Source organism: Mirounga leonina, unplaced genomic scaffold (assembly GCF_011800145.1).
Source record: "Mirounga leonina isolate KUSES-001 unplaced genomic scaffold, KU_Mleo_1.0 Mir_117, whole genome shotgun sequence".
Taxonomy (NCBI): domain Eukaryota; kingdom Metazoa; phylum Chordata; class Mammalia; order Carnivora; family Phocidae; genus Mirounga; species Mirounga leonina.
Window position 1 is genome coordinate 596464 of NW_023270274.1, and position 16090 is coordinate 612553.

Below are 16090 nucleotides of genomic sequence, written 5' to 3' on the forward strand. Positions count from 1 at the left end.
CTGGTTTGGCTGGATGGCCCACCTGGATCAAAATATCTCAAAATCACAGTGAGAAGCCCCCACACCTGGGCAGCTGGGGTCATTCCCGCCCCCACACCTGAGTGGCAGTAAACACGGTCCCGCCGGCCGCCCGGCATCCCTGGCAAGGACGTCTGCCCTCCGTCCTCTTCGCTGGACAAGGTGGTGCTGGCTGAGCCTGCACAGAGGAACAGCGCAGGGCAATGTGGGCACGTTGGGGCGTGTGCTTCTGTGTGTGCACGTGCACGTGTGTCCTCCAGTGTGTGCGCATGTGTGCTCCTGTGTGCACATGGAAGGTGTGTTGGAGGGGCACTGCGGGCCGGCAGGCAGCCCACATGGGCAGGGAGAGCAGACACCGGCCAGGCACCGCCCTGCCGCCCACAGCTCTGCGCACCGGATCTCTGAGACCAGTGCGGCCTCGAGCCGCCGGCGGCGTCTGCTGTGTCCAGAAAGGACTCAGGAAGGAAGTGCAGCCGCAGGGTCACTCTGCTCTGACCTTTGCTCTTGAAGGTGTCTCTAAAGCGTTCATTCCGCATGGTCAGGAGCGCTGGGTTAACATTTGTCAATCCTGAGTGAGGGTCCTGGTCCTGCAGCCTCTGAAGTATTGTGAGCAGGGGGTCCTCTTCCTTGGGACGGAGCTAGGTTGTGGGGGGCGCTGCAGTGCCCTGGGAGCTCAGGGTCACTTGCGGTTAGCGCCCATGTTCTCTTCATTGTTTGCTGGCTTTATGCCGAACTGGAGCACGAAGGTCTCCTGACTTTATCTCTGTTTTTCACGTGAAACATTGAAGAAGCAGCTGTGGTGACCAGAATTTTTTTTTTTTTTTTTTTAGATTTTTATTTATTTATTTGACAGAGAGACACAGCCAGAGAAGGAACACAAGCAGGGGGAGTGGGAGAGAGAGAGCAGGCTTCCCGCCGAGCAGGGAGCCCGATGCAGGGCTCGATCCCAGGACCCTGGGATCACAACCTGAGCCGAAGGCAGACGCTTAAGGCCTGAGCCACCCAGGCGCCCCGGTTACCAGAATTTTAAGTGAAAGGTGCTTTTGGCTGTAATTTACTTAAAATCATGTTTATTTGGGGCTGGTTTCCCCAGCAGCCATGTTGGAGGACAACCTGCTCCTGAGTGTGCCCCCAGCTGTGGCTGGCCGGGGTCACAGCCGTCCCCCACAGGCTGGCAGCCAGGTCCCAGTCCAGGCAGCTCTGGGACATCTGCAGTGTCGGGTCCCAGCCCTCGGTGGGGACCCCTGTCCCCCACTAACACTCTACCCACTCTGCTTTCCAGTTCTGGCTCGCTGAGGATTACTGGCTGCACGCGGACTTCGGCCTGGGGCCTCACGGCCTTGAGGACACGCAGCCCTACTGCTTCAGTGTCCTGGTCGGCCACGGCCAGAGTCGCCTGTTCAGCGTGGAGCTGGGGAGTGAGCTGGCTGTGTGGGAGAGGTCTTTCCAAAGAGCTACTTCCATGGAAGTTCAGAGAAGCGGGGTAAGCGACTCCCAGCTTTTGAGGGGAAACCTATGTGGATGCCTCACCTTGCAGTTCAGTGCTCAGGCATTTGTTCCAGAAAGAAATGAATCTTTTAAAGTCGAGTGTGCTCCCCTGGGTCACCAGGTCCAAGCGAGTGTGTTTGGCTGCTGACGGGGTCACAATGGGGAGGAGTGAGGGGGTTTTGCATCTCTACATGTAATGTGTGGGGAGAGCCACTTGCTTCCCTCTGTGGGGCTCAAGGGACAGCACACCCACGTTCCTGTTTAGCGAGGCTCCGACAGACTGTTCTCTGCAGACAGCGCGTGAGTAATCCGCTGTGAAGAAACCCGGATGATGGTCACGTTACGGCACGCAGTGGCCCTTCCTGTGTGTCTTAGTGATCCAGAGGAGAATACAGACTGGGCCTTCTCAGCACAGCAGGTGAATCACTCACACACTTGGATATGTGTCGATGGAAAGCGTCAGGAAGAAGGTATTTCAATCCTTACCATCATGAACCATCATGAACCCCTTCACGGGGAGGCCACCCTATGAACCAGAGGCAAGAAATCAGTGACGTGATGCATCAGGGAGGGGACTTAGCCACCCGACAGCGCTGGGCTCATCCGGCCTCGCGTCCGTAACCCTAAGGCTGTGAGCTCAGCCGCGGAAGACCGCCCCCTCCCTCAGACACGTGTGTTTGGAGTGGGAAGATCCTGGTTGCCATCTGCTCTCCTGGTTGGTGCACTGGCCGCCACAGGCCCGGGGGCCTCCCTGTGAGGGTCTAAGCATCACCGCCACCCGTGGGTCCACGTGGTGAGGTCACACTCAGATGTTTTGTGGAGACCAACGTCACAGTTTCTTCTGCGACCCTCCTCTTGAGTGGAGCAGGGCATCCTGGAATTCGGTTCTGAAGCTCACGGACCTGCTTGCTGCAGGAGGATGTGGGAGGGTCCTGAGGCACCAAACACCGACTCCCTGATCTCGGGGACCTGCTCGGACTCGTAGCAGCTGTGAGCAGCTCAGACCCCCTGAACACAGCTGAAGTCTCAGAGCGCGAGTGACAGCCCCTGTTGGCCCAGGTGAACTTTACGTTCTTACCTCAGGCGAGCATCACTCCACGGCGTCCACGGCGTCCACGGCTGTGCTGCAGGCAGGGGGCCATCTGAGCCCCTGGGGGAGACACCCTCCAGGAGACACACCATGGTGTTCCACAGTAGAGGGAGGCTGCAGGACCCACTCATCCCATGCCTGTCATAACACAATGAGGGTCCCAACCATCCTGGGTGGATTCCATTCTCTCTTCTCCCTTCCTTGTGTCCAGAGCAAGGGGTCTGGGCTCGGGGACACCGTGCTTTCATAGCCGGAAATCCCTCCAGAGGAAGTGGCTTCTCCCTTTGCAGAGTCCTTGGTACTTGGGGCAAGTAGGAAGAAGGGAGAAGGCCAGGGGGCAGTCTGTAGAAGAGAGGACGTGAAGTCTGGATTAGGACATGGCGGGCAGTGTGCCTGGCAAGCTCTGGGGGAGGCATTTTCAGTTATCCAGGATCAAGACAACGAGGATCTCTTCGTGGGTAGCGGGGGCAAGGATGAGTGTGGTTGTGACGGTGACCATCCGGTGATGTGAATAATGGGCCAGATTGTGCCATGGGTGCTCCTGGAGAGAGTGGGATCGCCTTGTGCAGGAGGGAAAGGTCTCCCAAGGCCTCCCAAGTCTGAGAATCCTCATACCCACTTGAGCCTTTCCAAGACACAATCCCACGGGGTTTCCTCGCCCCCAGGTGCTGACGTCCAGCGCTAGAGCCTCGGTTTTCTGGACTCGGAGGTGGGAAGGAAGGAGGATATCCTCTGGAAGGTGGTGGATCAAGTCTTGGCCTGACCTGTTTCTCCCTCCGTGAACATGGGCAAAATAGTTCTCCAAACACCTTTATTTAATCTGTAAATTAAGGATTCGAGTATGCACACCAGAGCCATTATGGAAACTGTTAATTTGAATGTGTGCCCTGTGCCAAGCTGTGTGCTGTTTGTACGCACTGTTAATCTTTTAAAGTGCATCTAAGATGTGATACTGTTTTCTTTTTCCTTTCACTGATGAGAAGACTCCGTTTGCAAGGACTGAGTGGCCCCTCCAAGGTCACTCGGAGATGAGCCACATGACCAGTGACCAGCCCCACCCCGTCTCTGTGCCGAAGCGTGTTCTCCCCTGCAACACGCTGCCTCCAGCGCAGAGGAGGGGGGCGTGTGCGAGAGGCGGCCCAGGGCAGGCGGGCTTCTCGACTGGTCAGTGCTGCCACCCCCGTCCTGTGTCTGCCTGATTCAGCAGCTTCTCTCCTGTGTTCAGACTTTGATTTGACGCCAGCCCGGATCCCAGCTTTAAAGCTCGACAAGGTTTACATGTTTATCATTTGGACGACATTGGTTGCCTTCTCTGTGTTCAGCAGGCTGCAGGCCGACGGTTTCCTGCATTAATCTCCTTATTCGTGCTTCTCCGTAAGGATTTCTGAAAGAGAGGTCTGGATTTACACTCAGGGCACGTTTCTCCCCAGTAGTTTCTCAGTGCACCTTATCTGGGCTCAGTGCTGTAGAAGCTGGGTGCTTGCCTCCCACCCAGCTCTAGCTCAATGACATTCTTAAACTATAATATTTTAAGTCATACTTATATTACAAATCTCCTGCAGGCATCTGAAATCCAGGTGTCCTACACACGCACGACTGAACGGCGAACTTCCCTGGTTGGGGCGTCTGGGGGGCTCAGGCGGTTAAGCATCTAACTCTTGGTTTGGGCTCAGGTCTTGATCTCAGGGGTGTGAGATTGAGCCCTGAGTCGGGCTCCACACTCAGCGGAGTCTGCTTGGGATCCTCTCTCTCTCTCTCTCCCGCTGCACCCCCTCCACCACTCGCGCTCTTGTTCTCTCTCTTTCAAAGATAACAGAAGAACTTCCCTGGCTGTGTGTGCTGTACCACCCCCGGGGCTCAGGTGCAAGGGTGGGTGTCATGCTGTACATTCTTCAGATGGTTTTACACGGACGTCAGCACCGTTTTTTCTTTCTTACTAAAATGTACTCATCATGTGCGCATAATGCTTTGTAATGTGCAAAATGTTGTACATTTTATCCACATCAATCCATCTAATTTTTTTTTACTTATCCCAGCAATATCCTCTTAGAATTTAAGAAAAACAGAAAATCTCTTTCCTCATCACAACATGCGGTATCAAGTCTCTGAATCTTGCCGGCTGCCTGTGGCCACAGTGGCGGGAATCCCCTGCCTTGCGCTACGACGCACTGGGACTGTAACCGTCCTGATAACAGGGCTTCCCGCAGATGCACCAGCTCTTCCCTTTTCCACCCCACTGAGCTTGGAGTTTCAGGTGTTTGCTTAGAACGCCTCCCCTCCTGGTTGTAGATGCAGCGGCCTTCTGTTCACCTTCCCTGGAGGAGGGCGCTTCTCCCCCAGCAGTGGGATGACCGTAGCGTCCCCCCTTGGGTCTGATTTTGCCAGATTAGGTCATGAACCCAGTGGATTAACATGCTTGTCAGGGAATGCTGTCTGCTGACCAGTGTCCACTCTGGGGCCAGGGGTGCAGTTAGCCTCCCTCTAGGGTAGAAGAGGGGTGGACACCTTAAGCTTAGTTAGAGGAAGCGATTACCAGCCGGCCACAGGGGGTTGGTGGCTGGCTTATTTCAAGATGACTCAGCCATTCTCGCTGGTGCCGTATAAGAAATGAAGTGACATCTACGTAGGCAGCCCAAGTCGCAGGAGTGTGACCCATCCGTGGAGGTTTACCTCAGTCACGACTCCCTGTGTTCCAGACATCATGTCCTTCCAACAGGAGATTTTCCGATTCCAGCCGCGTTTAGGGGTCACTTGTCCCGTGCTGTCACCTGCAGGTGGGGCAACGTGTGAGCATCACCCACCCACTGTGCGCTGGGGACTGTCACCACGCGGGGGCCGCGCAAGGTTAGCTCCTCCAGATAGAACTCGCGCAGCCGGGAGGAAATGCACTTTGCAAGGAGTTAAAGTCTCTCTTCCAGCCAAGCTGTCTTCAGACCTCAGGTGCACCCAGCCCGCGAAGCAGAGAGACTTTCCCAAGTCGGGGTGAGTGAGAGCATGTGGGTTTGGGGCTCCCTCTCGTCTATCCTGTGCAAGGCACCTGCGTCCAGAGCTGAGTCAGAAACAGAAGCCACAGAGAAAGAAGGCCAGGATGTTCTGACCCCCAGAGCTGTTTAAAAGTAGGATGGACCGTTCTGGGGAGTAGTGAGTGCCCTGTCATCAGAGGCATCCAAACAGAGTCTTGCTTCTCAGGGACTTTGCAGAGAGGAAAATGCTGCCCGCAGGCTGGACTACACAACCTCTAATATGAGAGCAGATTGCCTAGGATATTGGCAACCGAGCGTGTCCATAAAACATTACAAGCACAAGGAAATGTGCTGAGAAACGTGACCCACCTGAGTGGGCTGGCGAAACAGGGAGCCGAACTTAAGGAATTGCTCGCATATTTACTTATCAAGTCAGCAAGCTCCTCGTTTGAGGGTTTTGAAATGGCAACAGGCATACGGAGCATGGGTCTGCCGTTCGGACGAAGAGCCACGTGCCGCGGGAAGGAAGCGCTGTGGAGGATTCTGCGGAGGACTGGAGGACAGGCCTGCACCCGCCGCTTCTCTCAGCACCGCCTCCTGGGGGGCGTCACGATGCCTGATGGTGTCCGTGGCCCCTCACGCGCCGTCCTGTCTTCTGTGGGCGTCTGCCCGTGCGCCCCACGCCCGCCCATGCTGAAAGGAGCCCCTCTGGGCGGGCATCTGCGCACGCACCCTGCCGCAGGGCCTTTGTCCGTGGGCTTTGCTCCCCTCCACACATGTGCAGGCTGGTTCCCCATACCTCTCCACGCACTGACCTAGCAAACCAGGAGCCAGATCAGAGCTGCTGACATGAGGGGGCGTGCAGGGTTTTCCGGGATCAGGGCTGAGACCAGAGCCAGCAGCTCCTACGGCTTGGTTCCAGCATTTCTCCGTTGACCGCACGGCCTGTCGTACACACTTTCATAGTAATGGCCCCTACGGCCCCGTTCAGACGGGTGATTCAGGGCAGTCTTGTAATTCGGCCTGCGTTCCAGAGGTCATTATTATGTGTGGTGATTTTATGATAAGAAACACGAAATCAGGGAGCGTGTGCTCTTGGCCTCTGCCTGGGTGTCGCTCAGGACACAGGTGGGAAGTTGATTCTGATGGCGGTTAGCGGCTGGGGCTCAGCTGGGGCCCCCATGCCACCCCAGGAGCTGCATGAGTGGGCACTCAAGAGGGCAAGCCTGTGCACGTTCATGAATGTTTCTCTCTGGATTCACACTGTTAACCAGAATTTTTTTCTGTCACGTGACCCCGAACCATTTTTGCTTTATTATCCTCTCTGCACAGATAAAAAGCATTTGGACAATCATAAACATTTTAGTTTTTTGGAGATGGGAATAAATTGCTGCAGATATTTTCTGGAATACTTCAAATCACAGCAAAGACAGACCTAAGGGGACAGTAGTGGGTCCAGGAACCTAGTTTTCCAGGGAAATACTGGGAGCTTATGGGTCCCCTAGTCACAGCCTTCATCCGAGAGCACCCACGCCCGTTTACACCCAACGAGCTGCCCTCCCTGCACTCCCTGCAGCCCCACTTGGCGGGCCAGTGGAGGAGACTGGCCTCTGCCAGCAGGAGGTGAGGTCCCAGAGCCCCTGGGGTTGGCACAGGGTCCAGCAGTGCCGAGGCCTGGAGGCGGCCCTGGAAGTATTTTGGTCCCAGGTCCCCGAGTCAGTCCCCAGCATTTCCTTTCCCATTCCCTCATCCACGCAGACTACGCCGTGCTGTGGTCAGCTTGGTGTTTTAACCCCTGTCTTCTCAGTAAGCTGAGGCTCGAGAGCACGGCCAGTGACGGGGACAAGTGAACTGGGTGTGTGGCCAGAGGGTGATCTGTTCAGGCAGACCAGGTGTGCAGCACCTAGCTCATCTGCCCTCGAAAGTGCTCCAGAGAGCATGAGAGCAGGTGCTCCCACCTGTCCACTTCCTCCCCTGGAGCCAGCATAGTTCTTACAAACGAACACGTGACTCTCAAGAAAATGTAAAACGAACATGTGCTCAAAGATTTTATTTAACTTAACTCCTCCATTAATGAGGGAAGTCAGAGGTGGTTTGAGCAGTCCAAAGAGCCCTTGAGAAGAAAGTCCCCGAGCATAGGCACTGCATCCAGGTTGCTTCTGGATGCCATTGCTGGGTAGACAGAACATGCACTCGATGACCTCCAGCAGCCTCGTGGACCGACCTTGGAACTTGTCTGTTCCACCAGACAGCAGCTTCTATCTCTAGCAGACGAAGATAACCAAGTTAACTTCCACCTCTGTGGAGCTGAGCATGGCCCCGTCCGTGGAGAACCGGGTCAGGACTGCCCCTGCGGACCTGGTCACCTCCACAGAGTACCTTGAGTTTCAGAAAAGGTCTCTGATCATTTCTCCTTTTTGCTCCCAAAGAATCTCCAAAGACCGTTTGTTCTCCCTTGTTCTCCTGCCTGTCCAGAGGGGAGACGTTAGGAGAGGCTGGAGCACTGACAGATCTGGGGCCAGCGTGGGGCGCTCTGCAGCCCTAAGTCCCAGAGTACTGAACCACCGCCGAAGCCAGAGGACTAACCTCCTCTGATAAACCTGAAACCAGCAACAGGTGGCCTAAACTCAAGTAAGCAAAGGAAATAAATCAGAGGAAAAATCAGTGAACTAGAAAACCCGAGAAAATCAGTGAACTAAAATAAGATTCTATAAAATGAAAATGAATGAAGGTCTTGTCAGACTGATGAGAGAGACACAACTTACAGCATTAAGAACAAGGTAATATCACTACCAGTTATACAGATACTTAGGAAGACAGTAGGGGAACATTATATACACAACTTCTAAAAATTGGCGCTAAATCTGACAGCCTGGACGAGGGGGACAAACGCCTTGTGAGACACAAACCACCAGAGCTCCCTCAAGGGGAGATAAGTAACCCAAAGAGCACTATGTGGTTTAAGAACTGAATTTTTGCTTAAATCCCTCCCCATGGAGGACATTCCAGTCCCAAATAGAGTCATTGGTGAACTGTACTAAACATTAAAAAAAAAATAATTCCACACAAACTAACCCAGAAAACTGGGAGTGGGGGGCAATGTTTTCAGGCATCTAAGAGGCCAGCGTCCCCCGATACCAGTATTAGACAAGGACACGGGAAACAAAAATGCACTTACAGACCGTTGTCCTTTATATTTATGTACATAAATACTCTAAACACAATTTTACTTGATAAAATCCAATAACTTCTATAAGAGGAAGAATATATCAAGTAAAAATTATCCTAGGAAAATACAGTTGGTCTTATAATCAATCAATTTAATCTATCAGGCTAACAATTTAAAAGAAAGAAATCATGTCATCATTTCAATAGACCCAAGAAAATATGTGACAAAATCCAGGATCATACCAGCAAAGTAGGTGTGGAAGAAATTTTCCCTAACCTGATAAAAAGGCATTCATCATTTACAAAATTGCCCACAGGTAACATCCGACTTAATGGCGAAAGACTGAACACTTTTCCCCCAAGACTGAGCATAAGGCAAAGATTGCCCTCTCATCACTTTGGCTAACACTTGACTAAAGGCTGTAGCCAGGGCCACCAGTCAAGAAGAAGTAATAAGAGACATCCAGATTGGAAAGGAAAAAATAAAACCATCTTTATCCACAGATTTCATGATGTTCTCAACAGAAACTCAGATGGAATCTGCAAGAAAAGTCAGTTCAGCTACAGGAAAAGGTTGCAAGATAGAAGATCAATATAGAAAAATCAATTCCTCTTCCTGATACAAGGAACAATTAAAAATATTTATAACAGCATCAAAAACATGAGATAATTTGGATAAACCTGAAAAGATGCAAAAGACTTGTAACAGAAAACTACAAAACATTGCTTGAGGGAGCGTAAAGGAAAGCTGGGTAGGTGGAGAGCCGGACTTTGTTCACGGGCCCGAAGACATAATAGTGTCACTGTCTACTGTCATTGATCTCTACATCAGATGCCAGTAACATCCCAGCAGGCTTCTATGTGGAAATGGACAGGATGATCTTCAAATTCATATTAGAAATGCAAAGGACTCAGTATCTCCTAAATAACTTCGGAAAAGAAGAACAAAATTGAATGACCGACAGCACCTATTTCAAAAATGATGGAAAATGTGGAGTAGTCATGACCGTGTGCTGTTGGCATAAAGACAGACAAGGAGGTTTTAAGGGGCAGAATCCAGAAGTAGATCTACACATACATAGACAATGTTGTTTGACAGACATGGATGATAATTCAGTGGGGAATGAATAGTCTCTGGAACGGGTCATGCTGGAATAATCGGATATTTATGCCAAAAAATGGGCTTCATACCTCACACCACCTACAAATGTTAACTCAAAATGGGTCATAGAAGTATAAATGCAAAACTATAAAAATTCAAGAAGAAAATATTAGGCAAAGTCTTTATGACCTTTGCCTTTAATGATGCAAAAATTTCTCAGATACAAAAACCAAACCACAATCTATATAAAAAGATACTTAAGGCAATTTGGACACTTCATCCAAATAAAAAACCTGCTCTTATTTGCAAGACAACTGTTAAGAAACATGAAAACGATGCCAAAGTGTGGGAGGAAAATATTGGCAAGGCATACATCTCATAAAGGGCCTGTATCTATAATGTGTAAAGAGATCTCAAAGCTCAATAAGAAAAACCACCAAGCCAACACAAAAATTGGGCAAAATTTTTGAATAAACTTCATGAGAGAAGGTATATAGACAGGAAATAAGCCCATGATAATACCCTCAGGATCATTAGTAGGGAAGTGCAAACTGAAACAGTGAACCACCCAGCACGCCTCTTAGCACGACGAAAATTTCAAAGACCAGCGGTAGGTACCGCATGTAGGTGCGAATGTGGAGGAATGGGCACGGGGGCACGCCCCTGGCACGGGCGGTCTGGCAAGTCCTGGCGTTGAAAAGCACCCGCCATAAGACGCGACCATTCCACTCCTCGCCTTGTTGTGCACAAAAGCCTTCGTACCCGCTAATACCCAAATCCCAAAACAACCCAACCGTCCATCAGCCTGGGACTGATGAAATATTTGGTATGTCAGCACAGTGGGATGCCCTCCGTCGGGGAGGAGAATGAGCAGCGTGGAAGACACTCAGCGTGACGGTCTGAGAGTACATTCTGTGTGATTCACGCAGCAAACGTGTTCGTTCTGATGAGGTCCGGTTTTGGGATTTCTTCTTTTATGGCTGTGTTTTTGGTGTCGGTGCCAAGATCTCGAGAGTTCGTTCCAGGTCCGGGAGGTCCTGTCCTGTGCCGTCTTCTGAAAGCTGATGCAGGAGCGCCAGCCGGATGGAAGGTGGGTCCGCCCCGTCTGTGAACCCCGTGCACACTCGGCTCCACGGTGAGCGAGCCTGCACCGGAAAACAAGGAAAGGAAGGGCTGCTGATGCTCCCGTCCGCTGTGGCAGGACTTTCTTCGAGGCGGGTCCGGCTGTGAGGTGGGAAAGGGCAAGGCTGGGGCTGTCCTCAGAGAAGGAAGCGCAGAGCAGATCGGGCTGGACAGTGTCTGGCCCCCCACACGACCACCCAGTCAGAAACGGGGTGAAATGGTTTCCAATCAGTAACACTCCCTCTGACACTTTGTGACATGAATTTGATTTACAGATGACATTATTAAAAACCATGATGATTTCACTCATCAAATGTCATTAATCAGCACATTTTTGAGAAAACCTAGAGATGTCCCTTTTAGTTCCAGCCAAATCTGGAATTACTTTCAGGTGTGTAAATTTCAAAACGTCGCCTGCCCTTCACCCACTTAACCTCATATTGGGGCAACTGGGCACCATAATCAGGCATTCTGCCTTCCTTACCACAGGACTCCAGCCCCACATGGCCCCCAACCCCAGGGCCCCCGTTTGATCTCGTTTTAGATGTTCTCATTTGTCACCCCCAAGAGCATCACTCCTCTCTTGTTGCTTCCTCTTCTTCCTGGTCGGGCGCCCAGAAAACAAGGCCAGACGGATAAGGATGCCGTCAAATAAGAGCAAACAACACCAAGGAAGGATTTAAGAGCCTTTCCATAAACGTGACCTACACACGGGCTGCTGTCGTTGTTCCGAAGCCTATTTGCTTCTCTCAGTTTCTGGCTGTGGTTGCGTTATTCCTGTCACCAGGTGAGGCTCTTCCGTTCCCTCCATCTGTGGAGCGTCCCCCACGTGCCACACACTCTCCCGGATGCCCTCAGCCGGGGGACTGAGACGCAGGAAGGCGCTCTCCCCCGCCCCCCGGCCGGTCCCAACTTCCCTCCCACCTGGCTGGTAGCTGCAGTGTTTCAGGGTTTCAGAGGTGCTGTTCGCTGGGCATCCCAGGGAACGTGACATTACGAAGGCGTTCTCGCTAGCCCTAAGTGGTGTGTGTGCACCCACACGAGAGAGATGTGCTGCCTTCTTAATACGTTTTGCATTTGTAGGAGACTGAGAAGTAACCTTGAATAAGTCATGTAACTTTCTTAATTATTGGTTTCCTTCTTCCTAACATGATTACCATTTTCTTTTGGAATGGTGTTACGAAATCTAATTAATTGATGTTTGTAAAGCACTTGACATTGAAATATGCACAACATAATTTCCTTAAGTGCTTAAATTAATCTTCCAGATACATTTTTAAGAAATCCCAAGCTTGAGTTATTAAAAACAAAACACTAACATCAGTGAGAGTTTTGGAACACCATGTGGAATACTACAAATATGCTTTATCATTTCTCCTGGAACAAGTAAACTCAGAGGACCTAAGAGACAATCAAGTGAAATATTAAATAACACCTGGATTAGAATAGATTTATGGGATCATTAAAAGATAATTATTGGTTCATTACCAGAAGCACCAGTTTAATAAAACAATTAAGTTTCAGATTGTTTTCTTTTTTTTTTTTTAAAGATTTTTATTTATTTATTCATGACAGACAGAGAGAGAGAGAGGAGAGGGAGAAGCAGGCTCACAAGGAGCAGGGAGCCCGATGCGGGACTCGATCCCAGGACCCTGAGATCATGACCTGAGCCGAAGGCAGACGCTCAACCATCTGAGCCACCCAGGAGCCCCAGATTGTTTTCATTAATCCCAGGGAGCTTATTGCAATTCCAATTCACCTGGTGGTTTTGCAGCCAGATTTCGGTGAAAACCATCAATTACTCTTTAAACGTTTTTCTTTCCTTAAATGTACAGCATTCCCACAAATGACCCGGAGGGGTCTGGCCTCTGGTGGGAAGCCCTCCATGCCTCCTGTCGAGCATCTTTCCACCTCTCCTTACAAGAAGCCCCAGGGTGGTCACATGGGACTCATGCCACTTTCAAGCCTCATCTAAATTCATGTTAAAATTGAGTTTTTCCTTTAAATTGTAATTCATTTGGTTGAACAACCTTTGTGCTAGATTCACGAATGACCTCACAGTTGAACTTGATAACATTCATATACAGACTTTCTAGAAGGATCTAACTGATCATTACTCTAATACTAACATTTCGTTTCTCTTAGGCTTATTTCTGTTACACAAACTCTGCAAGTGTGATGCGTATCATTTTGTGTCTTCAAACCCAGATACGCGCGAGTAACTGCTCTGAGCTCCTGGGGTGTGCATGGACACACACACGCCCGTGAGGGCTGGAGGGAAGGGTGCGGAGCCTGACCTCCAGCGTCTGTGAGCACTTTCTGTCCAGCTGTGCTCGCCCCTAACCAAGGGTCACGTCCCTGAGCCTGGCAGATGCTGATGCGTCCCGGGCCCGTGAGCGCACCAGAGCGCCCAGCCAGCGCCACCTCCCAGTCGGGCAGAGTAACTTGGCAGATGCCAGCGTCCATCTACACCGATGGCCACTTGGATTTCACAGCTTGAGCTGCCGTGGGAGCTTCCCGGGGTACCGCTCTTGAGAAACGGTTTGGGAAAGGCAGGTGTGAAATGGAGCAGAACACATCTGTTCAAGGACAAATTCGAGAAAACAGTTTATTTTCAGCCGACCTTGGGAGAGGAGAAGGTAGTGAATTTGCTGAAAGTCACAGAAACATTGGATGCGAAGTGTCCAGTCAAATGCAGCGAAACACCTGGAGTGTCCGCATCAGCTCTGTGCTCCTGCAGAGATGGAGCCTTTCAGCCTTAACGAGGTGACCAGCCCACGGCCCTGTGGGGTCTCTCGGGGCAAAGATCCAGCTGCTGACACAGCAACTCTCTCTGGAGGCCCAGGGACATCCGCCTCCAGCGCAGGGACCAGCATGTGCTGGGGCTCCGTCCTCAGAGCCCGCCGCCCCCGGCCCTGACCCCATCCCCAGAGCCAGCTGCTCCCTGGCCAGGACCCTGTCCTCAGAGCCAACCGTCCCCCCAGCCCGGACCCTGTCCTCAGAGCCCGCCACCCCCCAACCTCAGAGCCGGCCTCCCTCTCTGGTGCCCTTCCTCCGAGGCACGGCGCTCAGACCAGGCGGGAAGAAGCCCTCCACTTCCAGGACTCACGCAGCTTGATGAGGGCGATCCAGGATCATCTTGCATCGCTGGGTCCTTCCTTCATCCCATCTACAACGTCCCTTCTGCCACCTAAGGAAATTTGTTCACCGGTGCTGGGGGCCTTCACCGCCCCTGCCACAGTGTCCGTCCCATGTCAGTGTGTCTCACCGTCCTCATATCAGTATGCGTGTCTGTGTTTGATGGCAACCAGCCGTGCGTGTGTGTGCCATACGCTGTCCGCATGCGGACAGTGAGGGTCTGGGGAATGGAAGCAGGGACCGGGGGATGCACCTGCTGCATGTCTCAGGGGATATGGGGACAAGGAGAGGTGGCATCCGGGTAAGCGTGCTGACGCCGGCCATGGCCTCCAGTACCTCAGCGGGAGACAACGCGAAACAGCCGGCGAGCCCCCGGGGCTGCAGGTGACCAGAGCTCAATGAGGATGCTGAGCGGGGAGACGGTGTGGGCGGCCACAGAATCCTGTTGACAAGGATGGACCGGGTCTGGTGACACCTCATCTCTGCGTTGTTTAAAAATAAGTTCTTTTTCCATTTGCTTTTTAGGCTTTTTCCTGAAATTTACAAATTTTTTTTTAAATATTTTATTTATTTATTTGCGAGAGAGAGAATGAGAGACAGAGAGCACGAGAGGGAGGAGGGTCAGGGAGAAGCAGACACCCCGCTGAGCAGGGAGCCTGATGCGGGACTCGATCCTGGGACTCCAGGATCACGACCTGAGCCGAAGGCAGTCGCTTAACCAACTGAGCCACCCAGGCGTCCCGAAATTTACAAATTTTTATAAAATATTTTTAAATATTTTATACCTTTTTTTAAGAGATGATGAAAACCTATATTTTAATGGAACATACTTCCCTTTGGGGCAGCATGCTTGTTTGTGAGTAATAATAATAGTAAGAATGACAACAGACAGAAGGCACAGTCTCAGGTGTGGGAGTCTGCGTCCTGTGCTGGGAAGATGGTGAATTTCCCTTTAACGTCAGGAGGACCAGTGTTGGAATCGTCCCCGGACTGGCCATGACCTTGGGGAATTGGCCCAGAATCTCTGAGGCCCAGTGTTCCCACCTGAAAAGGAAAGATGAAATCAGCCGATTCCCAGTGCTCTTCTTTGGGTGGAGTCCCAGGTGTTCCTGATCCATGTCAGGCACCCCGCTGATCACCGTAGCACGTGTGCAGGGAGTGTGTGAGGGGGTCGCTGTGTGCGTCACAGGAACTCAGAATCCCCATACACCTGTTCTGCTGGCCCCCGTGGCTGCCAGGAAGGGTAAGGCGTGTTCCTGGGTCCAAGTGTCCTGCATGGTCACACCTCAGAATGGAGTGCTGGCAATGCTGACCCAGGGCCCGGGGGGCCCAGCTGGTGACAGTCAGCCTCTGGAGAGAGATGGGAAGTTACCAGGCCTGCCCATCATCGGCCGCACTCCCGCCCCCCGCAGGACTGTTACTACTCTCCCTCAGGCGTGTAGTACGGGAACGGGCCTTTGTGGCTCAGTGCGTGGCTACTGTTCTCTAAAGAAAAACATTTTCCAAACTCTAAAAATCTGACCTATTAACTTCTGGCCTGTTTTGGACTACCCATTCCCAAATGACCAGAAATACATTAAGTATTAAAATAGATGCGCTTATCAATGGATACCAGACTCATCCATTGGACTTCATAGGACTACAGGAAATGCTGACCTTCCCATAGACCTTTTTGAGACATGAGAAGGGAGCATGTCATTCTCTTTTCCAAAGAGAACATATACAAACACAGATGGTTTCCCAGGAACCTCCGAGGTATGTGCACCTGTAACAAACACATTTCCATTAGTTACTGGCGTGGCATCATTGCTACGTGTACTGGTGTGACATTGTTGCTGCAGGTACAGGGGTAGCATCATTGCTGTGGGTACCAGTGTAGGGTCATTACTACAGGTATGGGTGTAGCATCATTACTATGAGTACCAGCGTAGCATCATTGCTACGGGTATGGGTGTAGGATCGTTACTACAGGTACAGATGTGGCATCGTTACTATGGGTAC

General features: G+C 51.5%; 1 protein-coding gene across 1 annotated transcript in view; it reads left to right on the forward strand.

Moving 5' to 3' along the window:
* The window catches only part of LOC118007269 (gamma-2-syntrophin-like), a 193253-nt gene that overhangs the window by 152994 nt on the left and 24169 nt on the right, over positions 1-16090 (forward strand). The window contains exon 14 of the mRNA XM_035000255.1: positions 1301-1501. Coding sequence (XP_034856146.1) covers positions 1301-1501 — 201 coding nt within the window. The remainder of the gene's footprint in view (positions 1-1300; positions 1502-16090) is intronic.